A 23128-nucleotide genomic window follows, 5' to 3' on the forward strand; every position below is an offset into this window, starting at 1 on the left:
TCTGTGTAACTCTGTTTGTTCTCTCTCTCTCTTGTCTCCAGGTGTCAGTGGTGTACCACTCTCTGGACTTTGAGCCTGTGAGCTTCTTTGCTCTGGGGTCTCCCATCGGGATGTTCCTCACAGTCAGGGGTCTGGAGCGAATCGAGGAGAACTACCACCTCCCCACCTGCAAGGGCTTCTTCAACATCTACCACCCGGTACTTCAGGAGTTATACATACTATTCATTTTATTATTGTTTATTTACTTGGCTCTTCATCAGCTGTCGCTAACATGACAGCTGCTCTTACTGTCTCTACAGATAAAATTTTCAAAACGTATTTATTTTTTCTAATGGGTGTGGACTTGTGACACATAATATCATTCTGGCTGATTTCATCCCTAATGGGTGTCCTGCAATTAAACATGTTAAAATCTAATACTTATATTACTGAAAGCATTTATGTATATTTATCCACAATATTTTGAGAATGATAGCATTTTGTTTGTATAAAATTATGTTGGATAATTCCCTTTTCACAACCCAGTGCGCTCCTGCTGGCAATAGTCTTCCAAAAGACATAAGCTGTGGTTTCCAAATGTATATTACCTGAACCTTATTGATCATTGTATGTGTGCTTTATTAATAACAATAATTAATCTTTTCTTGTAGTTGGACCCGGTGGCGTATCGCATTGAGCCTCTGATCATACCAGACCTGGAGCTGAAACCTGTTTTAATCCCACATCACAAAGGAAGAAAGAGACTCCATCTCGGTAAAACATTCACATGATTTAGATACTAGATTTAGTTTCCTCACCATGGCATTACCATTGTAAAGGTATTTCTGTTTTTGTAGAAATGTGGTAATAAATGCTAATATCTTTGCCTCATGTCATTAAGAAAACACTCAAAAACAAAGCTAACTGCAGTTTAACCATTAGGAAGTTAATTGTTTTTAAATGACTTGCGTGTTTGTGGGTATATGTGCAGGCTTTTGTGTTTTGTTGTTGCCCGTATGTAATAAATATCAATGACTGTGACTGCTATTATGTTTGGAGCTAATGGGGATCTTTAAACTAAACACCGAATTACCCTAAAGCAAAATTGCACATCACTACAAATTAGAGAAGTCTCTTAAACTTTCCTACACTGGGTCATTTTGATCATTTTATCTTGTTTTGTATTAATTTGACATATTTTTCCCATACATCACCTTGAACTTTTTAAACTTTAACTATTGTGGGAACTTTTGCATTTGCATTTTAGGTCTGAAGTAGATGGTTACCCATTTTTTGACATCAGGAAGGAAGGAAAATTATAATTGCAGTTTTCGAGATTAGCTAATTGCAGCCATTCAAACTGTGATTTAGATTTGATTGCAATTTGTCTGTGATATTGTGAATAATCAGTCTGTAAATATGTTTTGTTCCCTCAGAGCTGAAGGAGAGCCTGACGCGGATGGGCTCAGACCTGAAGCAGGGTTTCATCAGCTCTCTGAAAAGCGCCTGGCAAACTCTGAACGACTTTGCCCGCGCTCACACCTCCTCCGCGCAGCTACAGGCTCAGCTCGCCATCGTCGCGAACCAGATCGAAGAGGAGGAGAAGAGCGCGCAGCAAGGTCAGTCCACTTTATCACTGTAAACATGCTCGGAGTAGTTCACATTCCTGCTAGCATTCCAGCGAGGGTTTTCTTTTGCTGAGAACTCCAAGGGAAAAGTTGTCCATCTGTAATTGAAAAAATAGAATGCCCATTGCTTAAAATAAGATATTGAATGCATAAGGTAATAAATAAAGTATACCTGTTAAAAAATGTTAAAAACTAAATCGATAAGTGGGGCCTGGTGGGTGTTTTGCCCGCCTAAAAGCAGATAAGATTCTAGCCCAAAATCTCATGCTTTTATATACGGTAGGTTTGAACATGAAACAGAGCTCAGACTTTCCCCTTGGACTAAATGTGGTCTATTACACAAATATCTTGACTAAATTAGGACTAAGGCCCAATCAGACCAAGGGTATCAAAATGATAATTCTACTAAAAAGAAAACATTACTAAATAAACCTATACTTGTACTTTTTAAATGTTTTGTCCAGAGGAGAAGAGGGACATTGAGACCCCAGAGCCGCAGAGGGAGGAGGAGCCTCAGGTGAAGATCGGGATGTTGAACGGAGGGAACAGGATCGACTACGTTCTTCAGGAAAAACCCATCGAGAGAGCTTCAACGAGTATCTGTTTGCTCTACAAAGTCATCTTTGCTACTGGTATGGCCTGGTTTATATTCACTTTGAAAATACTGTGAAGATCTGATGTTAGGCCTGAAAAATATATCACAAAGGCTGCTCTTAATACTAGTGATGATAATTAGATAATTTCCTCTGCAAAGAACAATTATCCTCTCCTTTTTAAAGAAAAAATCCTAACATTTAGACCTCTACAAACCTTAGTTTATCCATTCATATTTCAGTTTTCCATCATTAATACTCCTGGAGTTGTTTACCTTGTGCACTCTGAACAGAATCCTACCTTTTAAACATACATCACAATTATCTAATCATAATACTCGTGCAGCCATAAGATCTATCCTTCAGTCAATCCCAAAGTATCTGTAATCAATACATTAGTTTTTAATCTTTTGTTCTTCATTTTATTCTTTATTACAAATATTTTAGATAACCCTCAATGTCATAGCCACACAAGTTTGGTATTTTAATCTGTTGCAAACTGCATTAAAGTCAAACCCTCCAAAAAACAAATCTTATGTCTTTCATTTCCTATTTACAAACAATACCAGTGCATTGATTGACTTATTATTTTCATATTTAATAATAATATATTTTATTTATTAGGCTCCCTTCTGGACACTCAAGGTCGCCTTACAACAACATAAACAAATTAAATACTATGAAAACATACAGTTAAAAAGCATACAGTTAAAGTTAGGCAGTATTTTAATTGATTTATTTTATAATTTATAATAATAATATAATATGTATAATTTGTTAGATTTATTTATCAATTTATACGCAAATAATATATAGCACTTTAGGGTAATCCTTTCTTTTTACGTGTTTTCTAGGGAGTCTGAAGACACAGCGCTGCTCATCCTCAAAGAGATCTACAAAACCTATGGGCATCCATCCAGAGCCGCTCGCTCATTAAAACATCGGGACAGAAATCCTTTAGTTTTACTGAAGCTGTTAATTTCTTATTTTCTTATTTCTATCCATGTAGTTTATTGTATTAAGGTGAAAAACACGCCTGTATGATGCCATTTGTCTTAATTAAGAGACACAAATGAGCAGATTTAAACTTTATATGACGTTTTATAGATAAATTATAGCAGGGTTTGAGTTTAGTGAAATTATATGAAATAAAATGTTAAAGATCCTATATTACACAAAACTGACTCTTGTGAGTTTTATGCCTTGTTGTAATGTTGTTACCTTCTCAAAAACAGACCTGGAGTTGTGCTTTGTTGCGTTCACATATTTGAGTGACCCTTTTAGTATTAGTTTGTCCACATTTCTAAACTGCAGAATCCTCTGTTCTTCCTTGTGACAGTTAACAGCTCCCTTCACCCTTTGTTCAGTTTAGATTGGAAATTCCAGAGCTGAAATTATTCACACGAAACATAAAAACACAGTGGAGCTCTTCCTGTATTACTTCACAAACTGGAACTGTGTTAATGTGTGTCTGTGTGTGTCAGTTTGAGAGAAGAACTCATCATAAATAGGCAGGATTTTTGTGTTAAACATGTGAAGGAAACAAAACACAGGTCTGTTTTTGACGAGGAAACAATCGAACAGAAATCATAAACTAGTGTAATATGAGCCCTTTAAATGAACAATAAGCAGCAGAGATGGGAGCACTTAATGCAGTTGGGTTTATTAGGGCCAAAATTCAAAATAAACTTCGCAGTGTTTTTATGGTATGTTGGACAATGAGTGGAAGACATTTCTCCTGCCAAAAGAGGAGACTATTTACAAGCGCTGGGATGTTTGAAATGTATTAAATAAGAGTATAAATGAGAGGAATAAAGCCTGCTCTATACAAATGTGTCCTTTTTTAATCCTGTTTCATTCTTTCACAGCCGTTGCAACAGCTGTACACATCTTTACGCTGCAAAAACTTAGTTAAAATCACTTGAGTAATTTTGACTGTGTGTGCTTTCTTTGAAGGTTTCATTTTAGACCAACGACAGCATCGGGCTTGGCAATAGATTTGATCTGAATCGAGATATTAAATATTTTCAAAATTATCAGCTTGCGTCTTTTTAACCGAAAGATCTACAGCCAAGGAGCAGAGTTTATGGAAGAACTTTGCCTGCTTTATCTGGTTCATGCTCATGAAGTCAACATAGAGCTCCAATTTTGTATCTGTTTTTGAAAATAAGTAAATCAAAGCCAAAATGTAGATCAAACAATGAGGCAAAAAAGAGTAACTGATGTTTTGCCATATTGCCTAGCCTTACATCAGCAGTATTCTTTCATGTTTTAAGCAAAATGATTCAATTTCTTCATTTAAATTAGAAATGACAATTCCAAAAATCTAGAGCAACAAACTCAAAACCTTTACAAGGTTCATATGCTGTATTCAAGTCATTTTAACTCATATATTCAGTTTTTGCAGAGCACAGTTCCTCAACCTTTCCCTTAAAATGCTTAGGCACCAAATAAAAACATTAAAAACATGTATAAACAATGCATCTTAGCAATATTTACAAGAGCAGCCAGAACATTCACTTCTATATTAAAGATTGTAGTGCTGTAAAAAGTTGTATTTTTGTAACACTGGTCAGACCTGAAAGTCTAACATGCAACAGTGAACCAACGTGCTTCAACAGATTGTCACAAAAGAAAGGTCCCTTTTTTCATCTTAAAAAAATAAACAAACAAAAAACTATTTGAACTTTATGGCCACAGAAAAATATACTTTTTCAGATCTTGGAAGTAACACAGAACCTTTCAATTCAACTGGGTTGTTCAAAAATGTGCAATACAATTTGTTATATTACTTAATACTTCTTACATATGTTGCTGTTTTGATTCAATTTTTTTATTCTATGCCTTGTTCACAAAGAGATGCATTTAGATACTTCTAAATGTTTTGAGCTTCTACCTCAACTCAATACTTCATGTTAAAGTTGTTAAAGACTAAGAAAACAACAGCTTAATGGGGATGCACCGATCCAGCTTTTACAGACCTGACATTGATATTTAAAGTTTTAAGAATATTTACAGATCCTTAAAGCTTAAATATCAATGTCTTATGTTATTTATCCAACTTTGTATGAATTAAAGCTCAAACATTAAGAGATCTGTGCAAACATCAGGCTGTAAATACTAATACAGTAAGGTGTTTTATCAAATAAAAAGCCCAAACAGGATATTTGCTGAACCAACACCACGGGGCTGACACCTGAGCTAGCAAATTTTTCTGAATTCGGTGCCAAAAGTCAATACCATTCCCAGTATAGGTGCATCCGTAAGCTTAATCCGAGACTTCTCTAGAACTTTTAATGCTTATAATTTGGTCTTGTAGTTAACGGGTTCAAAACTAGAGCTTTATTTAGTTAAAATGAGATTCATGCTTCTATAAAACAACATGTTGCAGTTTTAGGCCCAAAGTTTTACAATGTATAATTTACATTTTCTTACATTGTGCCATTGGACGGTATTCAGGTAGTTCAACTATTGTCTGCAGAAATTAAAGATGCACTATGTAACTTTTCTGGTGCGGGGTCTACCATCTGCTTGTCTCAATGGAGATATTATTGCTTTGCCTGGAAAGTTCCACAGTATGGCATTAAACTCCCATATAATCTCCATATAAAGACAAGCAGAAGAGACCATGAGACTGCAAGAAAGTATGTTTTTAAAGGTATTTTTGAGGACTAAAATCACCTGTAATGGAATAAATAATTGTTAGATAAGTTTAAGACTGTACTGTGGAACATTTCAGGCAAAGCAATATCTCCATAGCAACGAACCTCCTACTAGAAATGTTACATAGTGCGCCTTTAAGTAACACAAATATGGGTTCACATATAGGAAAATTAAGTTGAGATAGTAAGGTCAAAGACTTAATAAAAAGCTTAAATATGGTCATTTTTGTGTGATGTACATTTGATCACACTCCTTTCTACATTTACATTGTGCCCTTTGACAAAACCTACCAAAACATTTGCTGGTAATAATTGGTCTTTCTTTACAATTCTGTTCAAGTTTAATGAACCAAGTCTTCAATGAAACGTTCAGGAATGCCGAAGTCCTCCCAGAGGTTAAATATAAAGTTAAAAGATTAGTTAAGCAGCAGAGACTATGAAATAAAATAACATTAAGCATTGTAAAGATCAGTTTGAATGGCTTATGTTGTTCCAAAGTAAAACATCTGTCTCTTCTTTTCTCTCGCTTCGTCGGGCAGTTGTTCGTATGTCGAGCCTCCCAGCAGCGATTTAAATATTAAAATTGTCCCGTTTGATCGTATCATTTTGTGAAGCTTCACATTTTCACATTAATAAATGAACTGGTTTTGGTACATTCATTTGTCTCCGATGTGCAGTGAAATGCAGTGGGCTTCATGTAAACAGGCTTGGTCCAGTCTTCATGTTAAAGCTACACTGCAAAAATAATTGTCACACTCATGTAACGCCCTGTAACAACCTGTAATTACATTATATTTTATATTTTAATTTTGTATTGCGTTGTATTTTTATTGTATATTTAGGGAAGCAGGTAATTACAGTTTTGTTACAGGTTATTACATAAAAAGCATAGGTTGTACTTGAATTCAGAAGATTAGGGTCACACAGTACACACTTCATTGAATTTTTGTATTGTTTGCTCATTAAAAACCTAAAATTGTGTTTGATTTTACACACTTTTTTGAGTCATCTGTGTTTTAAAAAGGCCAAGAAAAATGCATGTGACCCTTAATCTTAGTCATTGATGATTTGTTGTTGTTTACTCCATGTTAAAATGCAAATAATAATAATATCAAAAGTGTTAAATTTGGATTAGACGAGAACCAAACCAAGTCTACATCAGGACTAAACTTGACTGAAACCAATTCGTCAAAACAACTCAAATTAATTGTTTAATATCCTGAATTCAAGTACCTCCTATTGATTTATTTTTACAGCGTAGTTTTCATTTCTCATCTCACTCCTCCCTCTTGCTCTGCGTCTTGAAAGCCTGTTTCCGGAGGTGGGCTTCTATCTCCTCTCTGAACACGAGCATGCCCAGGTGAGGGTGGGAGGCCTCGTTCATGGCTTTGGACTGGATGCACATGCGGTACTGCTCAGGGGTCAGTTCGTCTGCACACTGTTTCTCGTGCCAAAGGTGGAAAAGACTGGAGACCGGAGCTCGCACCACGATCACGTCACTGCGCAGGTATTTTTTATACAAATGTACGTCCTCTACACCCCAGCCTTTCACCTCCAGGTCAAAACCACCTGAAAAATGTGAGAGACAAGACATTACAACAGCGAATGAGACAACCAGAGCCACAGGGACCCAAGTGTGTCAGCACTTTGTAATATGACGTTTATGACCAATAGCGTTTCATTATGTGACTTAACAGTAAACACAGGTGTCTTTAAAAAGCCTGTACCTGATTTCAAACCATTATATTACTGCACCATGACACAAACAACTGTCTGGGATAGTGCCATGCATAGGTGGAGTTTGGGGGGTGTGTGGGGGTCAGGAAAGTCACTGCCCCCCCAGTTGCTGAAATATTTCACGACGTTGAGTCTATAATATGGCCAATACAAATAATTACTTTAAAAAAATTTATTAATATTTTAAATATGTCAATGAAACAAAAATATTGTATGAAATAAATATGAATCCTAGTCTAAACCAGGACTAAATCAGGACTGAACCAGGACTGAACCAGGACAGAACCAGGTCTAAACTAGGTCTAAACCAGGACTGAAACATGACTAAACCAGGACTGAACCAGGACTACACCAGAACTGAACCAGGGCTAAAACAGGTCTAAACCAGGACTAATCTTGGATATGAGAGAGAGGGAGAACCCCGAGCCCGTGGAGCAGGGTCTCCACAAAGCTCGAATGGGCAATGGGTGCGCTTAGCCCCATGGGGCTCAAAGCTCTACGCCGGTCCTTTCTCCTGCAGTCACCCAACAATCTATGTGAGCACACCTCCAGGTCCGTCCTGACAGTCTGGTTCAGTTCTGGTTTAGTCCTGTTTTAGTCCTGTTTTAGTCCTGGCTCAGTCCTGGTGTTGTACCCCCATGTACCACTGCCACTACACCCCTGATCATGTGTGATGTGCTGTGTTGTTTGGCTTTATGGGAGGTTTTTGAACAGTACTGTTGTATATGTAATAGCATTATAACTATTGTGTGTAACGTCACAGAATAGTTATAATGCACAGCGCAGACAGTAAAGTGATCATTTCATTGTACAGGGCAAGGCGTTTCCTTACTGTGCACATAGCCATAAGCACTTTAAATCTTGAATCTAGTGCGTACGATAAAATGTTTGTCCCCCGTAGCGCAAAACTCAAACTCCGCCTGTGGTGCCATGCAATTGTTTTCTAATAGCTCTCTCCAATTTTTACCCACTATTTGTTTTTTGACACTTGAAAAGGCACCATGACAAGTGTGTGGGATCGTGTGAGGCGGTTGGATTCCCACGATTCTTACTGACAATGTCCCTGATTAGATGAAAAAAGTGAGCCTGTCAGTAGCAACTCTACTACTTGAGAAAATGTTATGCAAAATGAACAGATTTTCTTTCTAATTTAGCAGTGTTTACCATACACTGATGTAAAGACCATTTATCTAGAATTAATTTAAATCAGATACAGGCTCTTTTAATTTATTATCAGTATTTTAATGTTTGAGTAATTTGATTGATTGATTTATTGTTAAACTCTTGATTTTTATATAGTGTTTTCTGATTTTTTGTTTAAGAAAAAAGTGCAGGGGAATTTATATTATTACCAAAATCCCAGGAGGACATAAAAATCAGGAAAACCATATGTTCCTGTCACCGCAGTGTTCAGTCAGTGGAGTGGGAAAGAAATGTTGAAGCTTTCAAGTGTGTTTTTCTAGTGCGGTATTTAAAAGTGCATTTAAGGTATTCTGGTTTGTGGTTTAGTCAAGTGTGTTAATCTCATCAGCTTCATCTTCCTTTTTCATATCTGTTCGTTGTCCTTTTGTTCATGTCAAGACCAATACAAGTTATGTTTGATATTTTAGCAAACAACAGCACACTGCTTACTTTTTGACACAGAATTTGTAGTTTTTAAATGTAGTACAGACTGCTTATAATTGCCCAAATACTGAACAGTCAAAACTTACCAATATTTAAGAAGTCTGAGCGGTACTGACAGGTCATGCCAAAACCGAAGTCTCTCCAAAATCCAGCATCTTTTTTATGAATCTGTAAAGAAAACATTTAAATAAAAGTTAATCAGCCATTTGACTTAAAAACACAAGAACACTGTTTAACCTGCAGTGATTTTCTTACCAGCTGCAGTTCGATCGGTGGAGCCAGCTCCAAGTTTCCATAGACAATAGCAGGATTATACAGGCTGAAGACCACTGGATAAAACACCTTTTTATCTGCACAGATCAGATGATATGACCGCATTTAATAAACATAAAACACACAAATATACTTAGATACAGGGCTCTCCACTAATATTGACATCCTTCACCACAGCTGCTTATAGAAAATCAGATACTAGACTAGATTATATTATTATATTATATTTAAAAAGTGACAGTCACAAGTTACAAATTAACCTTTCCTAAGTAGCTTTACAATGATCTTGAGCTGCATCAGAACAAGTATAAGACTATTATTCAATGATGAAAGTAACATTCTATTATCTAAATAAAGAGTATTTTTTATTATCATCGTGGTATAGGAATCTGTATTGAGTTTATTCCTTAGTATCAAAATCGTGTTTGAAATTTTAGACTTGTGAAACATTACAGTAGACAAGGAAGTATCTCATCCTGATGCGATGTCAGTGGCTCCAGTGACTCAACATTCTCCATGAATCACTGGCTGCGGTTACATGCTCACTGTAAAACAGATAATTACCAGATTTAGCAGATTATAAAAATGACATGAACAGCAAAATCTGATGAAAGTAATCTGATTTCTGTCTGATCACGGTCCCTCTGATTACTCACATCAGGTTTTGTGGTTTGCATGTCATTGATTTATAAAGGTCCGGAAATCAGATAATAATCTGATTTTGGTGTGTGCATGTGAACCACTACTGAGCTGCAAAAGTTTGTTGGGTTACCTACATTTTAGTAAATTTATTCTATTTTACTATCATTTTGCTTCTTATTTTTAACTGCAATATTCATTTTTTTATTTTAAATTCCCTCCTTAAACACATACCAGGAGTTGTGTTTTGTTTCATTCACAAATGTTTGAGTAATCCTTTATTATTAGTCCGTCTGCATCTCCAAAGCTCAAAATCCTCTGCTCCACCTCGTAATGTCATGAAGCAGTAGTTTTCAACTTAACAGCTTAACTTAACTTTTACCTTTTGTTTAGTAGAGAGAGGCAATTCCAGGGGTGACATTATCCAAATGATTCTAGTGAAGTTGTTTGGAGTTTAAAAACACAGTGGAGCTCTTCCTGCTTTACCACATGACATCACAAGGTGTTCTCTGTTTGAGAGAAGAACTCAACCTAAATATGTGTGAATGAAACAAACCACAACTCCAAGTATGTTTGTGATAAGGATATCACTTTATAACAGATATCAGAAGAATAACAGATCAGAATAGTGTAATGTGTGCGCATTAAAGCTGCCCTGACAAATCTATCTACAGTTGTATCCGCTTTAATCAGCACATATTTCCTCATCAGAGCTGCCAATATTATCAAAGAGCTCTGTAATGATAACATAGGTCTGGACCCACTAGGAGCAGCGTTGAGGCGGCAGGTGTTGAGGAAGTCTGCGTTAAAGTGGATGTCGACGTCGCAGAAGAACATGAGCACATCTCCTTTGGTCCAGGCGTGGGCCCCGATATCCAGACCACGGCCCCGAGAAAACTCCTCCTCTACCGGGATCAGGCTGTAGTTCGAGAAGCCCTCCTCCCTAAACACAAACATCAAACAAATATAATAACAGAACAATCGATACTTTGTAGTGACATCGCATTGGGATGTTCTATATGTAGTTCTATTGTTGGAATGTTCTGCAGTTACCATGGTGACACAATGCACACACAGTCAAAAAAGTTGTAAGACTATCTGAAATCTCAAGAAAAAAATAAAAAATTTATTTAAACAACACATTTTCCCGAGCCTGCGATCAGTATGAGTGCAATGTCGTGCTTAGGAGTTTGATTTTCAACATTTTAAGTTGAAAATTTAAGCTTCATACAGAGCAGTGCTTTCAGTTAGCTTCACATCCCCAGGGAGTGTTGGTGACATCAGCTGCAAAATATCAATAAATAACTCTAGGAAATGACACATCGCATATAAAGAAGAAAATAAACTTGATGTTAAGGATGTTGGCAGTGTCACATTCAGGAGTTACATCATCATGCGTCTATGGAAGGAAAAGTGTAATGTCCCATTCATTCAGACTCAAATGTTTATTTGGGCCATGTTCACGGCTGCAGTGGTCTGAGCAGTGATGCCCAGAACTCACAGGGATGAATGATTTGGAAATTTCTGACAGCATTGTGAATATAACTTGATTTGCAATGTTTTGATAATAGGATTCTGTTCAAAGTTCACAGTTTAAACATGTCCAGGAGCATTAACGTTAGAGAGAAAACTGAAATATGAACTGCTAAACAAAAAACAAAAAAATCCCATGCATTTCATGTTTGTAGTGGTAGCAGTTTGATTACAGTTTACAGGATTAGACAGGATTTGCTACTCAAATAATGCCAATCTTTGTGAATTTGTTAAATGCAACCCTTTAAATTTTGATTCAATTGTGAAATACTGAATCATGCAGCAGCAGAACTCTCACTGGGGACCTTAGGCTTGTCAAAGCCACAGAGGGACACTGCTTATTATTCATGGTCTTTAAGCAAATCACATTTCTTATAAAAAAATAAAAATGACTAAGCATCCATATAAAAACTAGGATATTCTCTTAATTTAAGGTACAGCTGCCAAAAAGTGGGACCATGGGAACATTTTAATCAGATACTGCTGCTTTGAAAATATCACTCTTGCATCTAAGGCCAAGAAGAAATGTAAAAACTGAATATTCTGGCTTAAAGTATCAAGCACAACATGCATCACCACAAAAATAAAAGCATCATAGTATTTTAAGAGAGAGACAAACCGTGATAGTTTTTCCAGAGAGGACCTGACCTCGGGGAGCCCGTCCTGCCCAAAGTAAACCACAGTGAGGTACACTCTCCGGTCCTGCTGGATACACACCTCCCTACAACACAACAGTGAGAGAGTTTCAAGAAGAGAGGACATGGGGCATTTACTCATACATTTCATTTTAATTTCATTTTAATGGGACAGCAAAAGGGGTGGGATGAGACGCAATTTCCACAAGACAAGACAAGATATAAGACTTTGACATGATTTATTTAAAGAGCCCACATTAAGCTAATTTCTGATCTATGTTGTAATGTTGTTTCCTCATCACAAACATGTTTCGTTTCATTCACACATTTAACACACAAACTCTTCATATTTAGGCTGAGTTATTTTCACAGACAGAAAACACTGTTCCACTGTGAGATGTCAGTAATAATACATAATAACTTCATTGTGTTTTTAAACTCTACACACCCTCACTGGAATCATTTGGATGAATTCATCTCTGGAATTGTCAATCTCTTCTCAACAAAAGGTAAAAGGAGTTGTTAACTGAAAACTACAGCTTCATGACATCACAAGGTGGAACAGAGCATTTTTAGCTTTGGAGATGTAGACAGACTAATAATAAAGAATTACTCAAATGTGTGAATGAAATAAAACACAATTCTATAGTGTTTGAGGAGGTGACAACATTCTTACATGACTTACAGTTCACAAGAATCAATTTTGTTTAATATGGAACCTTTAAAAAAAACTGTGCAACCAAGTGCACAACTTTGCGTAGTTGCTCTGCTTTTTGGAACTACAGCTCCTCAAGAAAGTAACTTGCGAGCACTTTCTGTCCAACCCACTTTTGTCCGATCCAAATATAAACACATGATGGGAAAAAATCTCACAAGAAAATGTTTCCTCATGTGTGCATGATTTCTATTTATTTATTAATCTTTATTTAATCAGGTGAAAACATTGACATCGACACTGACATGTGGCCATACCGGCTTGTCAAAGTCTGATCCCGTCCCTTCTGCTGGAAAAATCAGGTGCCACACTGGGGCGCAGATTGCACAAACTGCCGTTGTGTTCTTAGGCAAGGCACTTCACCCACATTGCCTAGTGTGAACATGGTGTGTGCGTGACTGATGGTGGTGGTCGGAGGGGCCGATAGTGCAGATTGGCAGCCTCGCCTCCGTCAGTCTGCCCCAGGGCAGCTGTGGCTACAATCGTCGCTTACCACCACCGGGTTTGGAATGAATGAATAATGTTCTGTAAAGCATCTTTGAGTGTCCAGAAGTGCTATATAAAACTGAAGCATTATTATTATTATTATTATTATCCATATCTCTTTTATAAGGATGACTTGGGATCTTGTGGAAATTTAGTCTCGGATAACAGAGGTTGGAACAAGACATACATTTTAGACATGACACAAGATAAGACAAGATTTTGATTGATTGAAGTGAATATTATTATATCATAACGTAATGTAAACCATATTGGGGTAAGATTGATTCCATTTAAATAGATAATCAAGTATTGTTCTCCGCTGGGAAGAGACATTCTGCGGTATTTTGAATGAGCAATATCTTGTCTCATCCCTAATGGATAAAGTGCTTTAATGCTCAAAGCCAGTCTCAATTTGTCATCCAAACCAAAGATAATTAAGAAATCCACAGGGCAATGGAAAACTTATGAAAGCTACGGGAAACACAAGTTACCATTTGAAAATTGGGTATTCATGTTGCAGCTAATACCCTTTAATGAGTTGAAACAAAACTGGATATACCTGCATTTTGGTTGGATAAATGTCAAAGTCAAAAATATGTATGTATATTATTTTAACAATTATAATTTATTTCTATCATGTCATTATTATGAAATAACTAAATTATTACTCAGTTTTTGGGGATATTGGCAATAACAGGGAAACTAAAACCTCAAAAACAGGTTTTATCTTTTTGGGACATTATGCCAAACCAAGCAGTCCTCCAGCTGACGTAGTCCTGACAGGTTACCCCAGCGGCACCGAGGGAATGGGTCAAATGCACAAATGACTACACAACCCCACTACCACAATAAAGCACAACTTAACCCAACTAATACATTTTCAATCATGTATTTAATTAAAATCATATTTAAACCAAATTTGGAAAACAAAAACATGAGAAGCTTTTAATACCAAGTTTGCCTAAACAGAGCTTTGTTTATTCCCTGCGATGACTGCCAACAAACATGACTTTGCCGTAGGTTGATAGATTGGATCTTAAAATAAACATGTTGCAACAGTGTGTGCTAAACTGACTCACCTGAAATTGTTTAAAAACTGTGTGAACGTCTCCACTCGTCCAGACAGAGGAACGATAATGTTTATGATGATTCCCGAAGTGTCCACCGACATGCTCCTCACTTTCATCAACGGACCAAACGGACGAAACAAGGTCACGTGACGAAAACTATTTGAATCCTCTTTAGCGAAAAACAGTTCATACAGACTGCCCTTGTCCCGCTCTGTCCTGTACAGCCCTGAGAGAGAGAAAGAGAGGAGTCATGTGATCTGATGAAACGAAAAATTTAACTTGTGTAATTGATGCTAAAAAGTTGGGGAGTCTACAGGATAATATTGAAATTGTTAAGAGTGTAAACTGGGAAAGGTCAATGGTGGGAGAGAGACTGTGGATGAGTGATAAGGCTGTGCAATTAATGGAATTTTGATCACGATTTTTATTTATGTGTCAAACGATCTCCAAACTGAAACAATTTAAAGCTTAACAAAGTTTATTTTGAGATATTTTTAATATAAATAAGTATATTTTTTTAATCTTTTAAATATAGAGATTGTAGAACAGCTGGATATATGTAGTTTATTTGGATATATTTATGTTTTTCTAGGCCTTATTTCAAAGTATATTTTATTAATTTTATGTTTTATACATCGCAAAACTGCTCTAAATTTGAAAGTTTTGCTTAAATTATCAATGACAAAGTGTTTTTTGAGAGAGAGAAATGAATAAATGCTTGTGTAACTAAAAAAAAAAAAGTTAAATAATCGTGATTTCAATATTGACCAAAATAATCGTGATAATGAGTTTTTTGAGTGATGAGATAATTTTTTTGTGTACTTCTACAACTGTTTAGTATTTACAGCTACAATTTTTAACTAGATTGGCCGACCCAGCTCTGTTGAATTCTTACGTATCACCAACAGATGCTATCTATTTTACTGCAGCTTGATGTGTGTTAGTTTTGGTCTGACAGAAGACTAGAAAGCACAAAAGAGCCTGAACAAAGAAGAGATGACGGGGAGGGAACATCTGCCTCTACTAGTGAAAAAAATGTAAAAATAAACTTGCAGATGGTAGCTTTAAATTAAGCGCTTTGGGGATTTTGCTCATTGCGATAGCGTGAAATTTCTGTATTTTTGTGGTTTGATATTTGTGCAATCCAAGACACATTTCAACACATTTCTGATGGATTGCAAAAATATCAGATGATAATTTTTTGAATAATACAAGCCTTCACAGTGTTTACGAAACAATTCTGTAAAATATAGTTTCTTTGGGCCAGTTCAGACGGGTGTGAATGATAGTTGGTTTAGTTAATCAGGGACACACGTGGTCCTTCCGTATCAAAACAAATATGTCTGCTTACGAGAAAAAAAAGAAAGAAAAAACATCATAGGGGACTGAAAAGATCACAGATTGGTTTGGTTTGTTTAGTAAACCACTGTACAAACCAAACCAATGAGCTGCTTCTTTCTCATGTCACTGAAATAAACAAATCTGATTGCACGATCTTGTTCTCGAGACAAGATGGAGCCTGTGGTGACCAGACTCAGATCCTCTATATAAGACATACAGAGACATATCATTCTAGATTTGCGAGGTACAATTATTCACCTGTGCCACCTTAATCCTATGTGAATCATTAAGTATAGTTCTGCCTTGAATAAGTATCAGGGCAGGGCATCATTAAGAAGTTGCTGATACAATACAAACCTCGATACATAGGCCACAACACGATATCTCGATACAGTACAGAGCCCGCCTGATGACGTACGCGAAAAAGGATACTAAATCGTGGACTCAAATTACTATTTCGTTCCCATAATATGTAATTCGTTCCCACGTAGTAATTTGAATAATAGTAATTTGAGGCCACGATTTAGTATCTTTTTTCACATACGTCATCGGGCGGGCCCCGTAGTACAGTGCACTTTTAATTCGATACAATATATTTTGTATTCACTTTTAATTCGATATGATATATTTCAAATCAATTGGATACGGTTCAATAAAAAATAATGACTAAATCATGGCTGTGATAATATAAGTCTTTTTTAAAACACTTCTTGTGCAAAGTTCATATAAAACACACCCATTTTGTTCATCAAAACAGTGAAAATGTCAATTGTGTTGCATAAACAAGTTTCCTTCCTCTAAATAAGCAACAAAACTGTTGAGCTGTAACAAAATAATTTAGAAAAATATACCGAAAAATATTCTTGGTGATATATTGATACAGCAGCCCATAATATCAATACGGTATCATCACATTAAACGATACGATGTCGATATTTCAATATTTTTGCACACCCCTAATTAGTATTTTACCTTCAGTAAAATGTGCCTCTGTGTACAGCTGCCTCTGCATGGGCCCTTCCTCCTCTGCTCCATCCTCTTCATCAGGGTTATTGATAATATCCAGCGCAGCTTCAATCACCTCCACCAACTCGTCCCTGCGGTCCTTCCTCACGGGCTTCTCCTCTGGGTGCCGCGTTAAACCCATCTCCAACTGATAAACTTTAGACGACGTAAAACTCTCAAATGGCACCAGTGCGTATTCACTGGCCAGTCTCGCTCCTGTGTTCACTTCAGCTTTGTCGATTTGAGAGTGCAAGTATTCTAAAAGATCACTAGGTTCTTGGTCTTTAGTTTCGGTTAACCCTTGCACCATGGGAACCTCCTTTTTATCCTGTAATACTTTTAACTTCTCACTCATTTCTTGCAGTTCTTGCTTGAGCTGTGCGATTTGACGTTTTAAGCTGGCAGCGCGGTTTAGATGACGTTCCTCTTGTTCCTGGAGTAAAGCCTGGTAGTATTCCCGTCCGTACTGTTCGACTCCGGGAGCAGACAGATTGAGGTCTGTGGGAGGGGTGCATTCGAGCAGATAGGCGAACAGGAGGAGAACCAGGAGCAGGCACAGGCCCAGGAAAAGCCACCGGACGCGGCCGTGGACCTGTAACCCGCGCCTGGGCATCGCTGCAGCGGCTAAGGCTCACCAGTCTGCATGGTCCTCCAATGACTTCCACTAGACAGTCACATCACTACAAATGCTCCCAATGCAATTAGGAACACAGTCTCAACCATTTATCCATATTCACTTAAGAGCTATCCATGAGTATGTCTATTGCTTTTGTGAAGGGACGGCATCTTAATGTTTTTGAAACGTGTCCGAGGAAAATCCATGCAGCGGTCACCTGGGAACAAAAGATATTATGTTAATGTTTAATGCTGCAATAACCTACACAAACATGTTCTGAAATTCATGGGATTCTTGTATTAGTTTATCAGTTCATATTTCAGTCTTCTCTCAAATGATAATGCTGCTGGAGCTGTTTACAACTGAACAGAAACATACTTTTAAAACATATATAGTGTACAGATATAAAGTAATTGCAATAACTGTTACTTATGTTAAATTAACAAAATATTAAAGCAACACAAGGCTACTCTTTTGACTAAATTAACAAACAAATTCTATGTTAAGTCATGAGAAATGTTCAAATAACAGCATTATTGTGGTACATTTATTTAGTCATTCATTTTGTATTTAGTCTATAATTTTGTAACGTAAGATACATCCCTGTTAAAAAGTTATTACCTCATCACTATTAATTACACTAATTATAGATGAAACATTGGCACTGGCTTTTATTACAACAACCATCTCCAAAATAAACAATAGAAAGTTATGTCATTTTAAATTGTGTGGGAAATTGTCTGTACTTAAATTAAACAATTAATGAATTATACCAATCAGAATTAAAGGTTCATTAGAAATTAGCTACAGTTGAATAGTCCTCCTGTTAGCACTGAGGCTAAAACTACAGTAACAATAAAGGGGTAAACTTCCTGTTAAAATGACTGCCTTCAAAATAAAAGCGCACGTGTTTCCATGGAGGAACGTAGCAGTTTCAGTTACACAGGATCATTTTCACAGTATCAATTACTGGGTCAGGACTTTGCCCATCACCAGGAAAGTCAGTGTTTTGAATCTTGCCTGAGTTTGTGTCATTGGGCAAGACATTTCACATATTGCCCATTCCAGTTTTATTATATGGTTGATTGCAAAAGGAAGGGCATCTGGAGTAACGCTTACAAATTCGCTAAGTAGCTGTTCTCCCCAAACTTAAAGGTGTACTATTTATCTTTTCTATGGAAATTCTGCCCCTGTTAGTCTCCACAGAGATGTAAATATTTCACTTTATTCTGGTTTTAATCTTCCTCTGCATGGATTTAAGAAGATAATGTCACCAGGCGCAGTTATTGGTCAGATCTCTGAATAGGCGAGTCTCCCCACAATAAGAATGCATGTTTTTCAAGGTATTTTACAGCAATTAAAAGACAATTGAATAAATTCTAAATATGTTTAATGCCATACTGTGGAACATTCCAGGCAAAGCAATAACAGTTGGTTGACCCCTCACCAGAAGAGTAGTCTGTCTGTGGTTTGTTACATCACGTACCTTTAATGGGAGACTGAATCATCAGGATTTTACTGTAATTCAGATCTATGTAAATTGTGCTGTCCCATTTGGTGGTGACATTTAAATGTAAATGTATTATGCTTTATTGTGTATTAATAGTAGTTAATGAGATCATGTCTGTATAGAGCCCTTTAAACCACTTTAAATGTGACATTTCCACCACACTTTTAAAGGTCGGCTCTCGCGTCGCACAGAGGAGGTATTTCAGCTCCTGTCACCTGGGCTCTGTGTAAATCAGAGGCAAAGGTGTAATTAAAACCAGTAGGGATCCAGGAGCTGTGAGCAGGCATTTACGACCTGAAGCTAAACGTATTTAAACACCAACTACTGAAGAGGAACAAACCGGAAAACTGCTGATGAAGTAGCATGTCTGTTTGTGGTGTTCATGTTTTTTAGCATGTGCAATATATCGCAACTGAATCAAAATTTGTGTAAGCCTACAAACGTCAGTCAAAAGACGGCAATTATTTGTGTAATAGAATAAATATTTATGGTATTTTCATTTGGAAAGGGGGTGGGGCTGGTCCTTCAGTTTTTAGATCTCCACAAACATGACTTTTATGACATTCTTGTATTACTAAATAGTTTCTCTCAAATGTGTAAATGCACCCTCTGGACAGAATGCTACTTTTTTATTACAAATCTAATCACAATCTCAATTCTTGTTACAAAAATCTATTTTCTAAAATCATGAAATCTTATTCTAGTTTTGCCCGTTTTTAGGACCCAGTGAGCTGGTCTAAGTTCTGGGATGTTCATGTGTTTCAACATTACTGTGTGGGTGTAACAACCACAAATCATTTTACGACAGCACTTCAAGATTTGTTCTGTATTTGTTACTCCATTTGGCACAACAGTGACAACTGCTGTAGATACATTTAAAAGGTCGTTACTCCGCAGAACTTCATGCTCATAAAACAGTAACAAAGTAGTTTCAGCATTTTTAAAAAGTAGTCTGCATTTTGTGTCTTATCCAAGAGGCTTAATCAATTGAAGAAACAACCTTTATGAAACCTTTTTTACTCTTGTTATTGTAATATAATGTGATGTGAAGTGAGAGCTATTGTGTCCCTTGTGAACAATAAAATCTGTCAAAGTCTAAGAAACCTTTGTTACTAAACTGTTACACCAACACTGTCATTAAATAAATATTACTTTTAATGTCATCCTCATAAAAAAAATTCAGGCAGGCCTATTTTTAAGTAATGTTATTATAACTCTATAATAACTAATTGTAGGTGTGTGTTTAGTTTGCACCTCACACCCAGATCAGTTATGAATAGGTTGTGTAAACTTATTATTTGCAAATCAGTTTTAATATTTAGGTGCAAAACTGCAAAATGAGCCAAGAGTCCATAAGCCAAAAATATAGAGAGATCACTAAATAGATATGTGTGTGTGCAAATATCACGCCTATTTGATTGCTAAGTTGCGTGTAGACTTTGTACCGAGCAAACAAACTAAACTAAGAGCTTTGATGCATTTATGGTGTTTGACCGTGCAACAAAAGTAATATATTGAGCATTTATTAACACATTAAATATTGTATACGGTTTCATTTTTAAGAACGCACTTCTTTAAATTATCTGTTTACCTTTTATACTGAAACAAGTCTCGGGAATTAACGGAGATCTGAGGCTAACTTAGCACCACCCTCCGCAGTACCGCTAGATTTCACCCTCTTATCGTCTACTAAAGATGCCACATGGATATTTGTACGATTTTTGGTATGCTACTCACTTGTTTTGTTCGCTCTCCATTCCGGTACTTGGTAAAAAATAAAAGATTTAGGTGTAAAATCCCTCAGCGGTGGCCGGACAGTGAAACAAATGATGCCACGGAGCAGTGAAAAGAGTGGGTCTAGTCCATTTCCGCTAAACGGCGTCCAATGAGAGCGTTGCTATGGTAATGACGTCGCCCAGCACGTTGTTACGCCTCTGTAATTTATCTGTAATAAGCCATTAATCACGTTTAATTATTATTAATAATAGGCTCCTGTAATATATGAAAGGGTGTAACAGAAGATATTTTGTATTTAAAAAGGATATATAATAACAGTCTACTTAGTCATGAAATTTACATGAGAAAAACAGGCGTTAACTTGCCTCAATCGAGCACACACACACCCCAAATTAATAACAGGGAAGAGAACCAAAAAAACCGCAAACATGTCAGGCAACATGTCAAGACTGAATACAAAATAAACAGTCAAATGATTCATGCAACAGTATAACAGAAACATTTTGAACAAGTTTGAACATAGATATACACAATAGGCTATTGAGTTTCATATGTTTTGTTTCCTGTTATAACCTATGTGATATTTTTAGGACTTTTCACAGTTCAATAACACGTGTAGGCCGAAGGTGTTAAAATAGCTACCTGCACAAGGAAGTAATTCACAAATGCAAAATCTTACACAAGAAAGTTTTGCGTTCCATGGATAAGATAACACGATAATTTTAGAATATTTGAATGTTAGAATGGATTATCTTGTTAGGCCAATCCTTTGAGATACTACTGTTTTAGAAAAGAAAAACAATATTTAGCCTACACCAGAAACGTCTTATGGCCCACATGTGAAACATATAGGCCTACTTATAGCACATGTATATACACACACCCATCATCCTAAAATAGTATAAGGATAGTGTGTTTGAACTAATTTAAGAGTAGCAGAATGGCCATATTAACTAGAAAGCCATAATTATAGGCGACATATAGAAAACATTGGCTACTTACTTGTGACCCTCAGTTTAGCTTGGCTGATTCTATTGTTAGACTGGTCACAATTTTATGGACAAAGGAGGAGCTGTCTCTGTGATTTCTGGTATATCTTACAGATGATGGCAGAGACTGAGTAGTGACTTCACTTTCATGAGTAGCTAATACAATATACAAATGCACTTTGATCTAGAAAGTTGACTAATCAATCCTGTAGCAGCATTACTGAGAAAAATGTTGGTAAAGACCTAATAATAATGATTCAGGAGCTGCTGTATTACAAATGGTGGCTATCCAATGTCTGCTGGAGGCATTACTGTTGTTGTGTCTTTGGGCAAGGCAATTTATTCTTTTTTGTGAGAATTTAAGGTGTCGTTAGGATAACTAACTAGGCTCAGCTATTGTGTATAACCACTGCTATAGTTCATTATTGTATCGAGGTCATGTGAATACAAGGGCTCTGATCACAGCTATGAGACTCATAAATATACAGAATGTCAAGACAAATGTTCCCATCAGATATTCCCATCTATCTAATAGCAAACTAACTAAATAGGACAAGAACTGCTAATAGGAATGATGTTCTGACCCAGATAACACCTTGGATGGACTGTGCAATGTGCCAAGAGGCCTGGCTGGGCTGTACACCAATGAAGAGGCGCTAAGTCTAAACCAGGGGTCTCCTACCTGGAGTTCAGGAGCTACCAGTAACTCTCCACCCCTTTCAGTGTTGCTCGGTGAGGGATTTCTGAATTATATGTACTGAGCTAAATAACTAAAATAGTTTTAATTGCCTTTGTAAATGTATAATTTTGATGCCTAACTTTGTATACTTACAAATGGATAATGGTTGGTTTATAGGCATCAAACTAACCCCATCTTAGGCTTGCTTGGCTCTTATATGTACAAAATTTCTTGCAAACTCTAAAATGGGTAGCTCTCTGGCATTTTTGTCTGGTAAAAGTAGCTCACTACTGGAAAAAGGTTGGAGAGCCCTGTCCTAAACCATGGGAGCCTCCCACTATAGTTTGCGCATAAAACTCATTGTTTAGCCGTAAACATTGAGTCTCTGCATGGGAATGTCAACACAGACTCCTTATACAAGCATTGCTCTCCTAATATTTGAATAAGTAAATCATCTTTATTTCTGTTTGAAGTGTATTCTTTACGAACACGAGAGGAAAAGACCGATTTCCTCAACAAATACAAATGCTGTATTACAAATGTTGGCTATACAATGTCTTCTAGAGGCGTTACTGTTGTTGTGTATTTGGGCAAGGCAATTTATTCTTCTTTTTTTCTGTGAATGTAAGGTGTGTTTGGCCCATGCCACAGAATGGTAGTCACACAGAGGGCAAC

General features: G+C 36.7%; 2 protein-coding genes across 2 annotated transcripts; one reads left to right on the forward strand and one right to left on the reverse strand.

Annotated features, from left to right (window-relative positions):
• Positions 1–44: 44 nt before the first annotated feature.
• Positions 45–4032, forward strand: LOC129411542 (SEC23-interacting protein-like). The gene is given in 6 exon segments (XM_055162726.1): positions 45–197; positions 651–753; positions 1416–1598; positions 2072–2187; positions 2190–2239; positions 3055–4032. Coding segments are annotated over 6 exon segments (729 nt in total). The 5' UTR covers positions 45–110; the 3' UTR covers positions 3245–4032.
• Positions 4033–5430: 1398 nt separating this feature from the next.
• On the reverse strand, positions 5431–20920 carry LOC110162232 (chondroitin sulfate N-acetylgalactosaminyltransferase 2). Its single transcript, XM_020927104.2, has 8 exons — positions 20786–20920; positions 16890–17755; positions 14586–14802; positions 12290–12391; positions 10902–11080; positions 9481–9575; positions 9312–9393; positions 5431–7431 (listed from the first exon to the last, which is right to left on the reverse strand). The coding sequence occupies exons 2-8, from the start codon at positions 17533–17535 to the stop codon at positions 7139–7141; spliced, it is 1614 nt and encodes a 537-aa protein (XP_020782763.1). The 5' UTR covers positions 17536–17755; positions 20786–20920; the 3' UTR covers positions 5431–7138.
• Positions 20921–23128: the final 2208 nt, after the last annotated feature.

This window comes from Boleophthalmus pectinirostris, unplaced genomic scaffold (genome assembly GCF_026225935.1).
Source record: "Boleophthalmus pectinirostris isolate CB_2022bp ecotype Guang Dong unplaced genomic scaffold, ASM2622593v1 HiC_scaffold_5, whole genome shotgun sequence".
Lineage (NCBI taxonomy): Eukaryota > Metazoa > Chordata > Actinopteri > Gobiiformes > Gobiidae > Boleophthalmus > Boleophthalmus pectinirostris.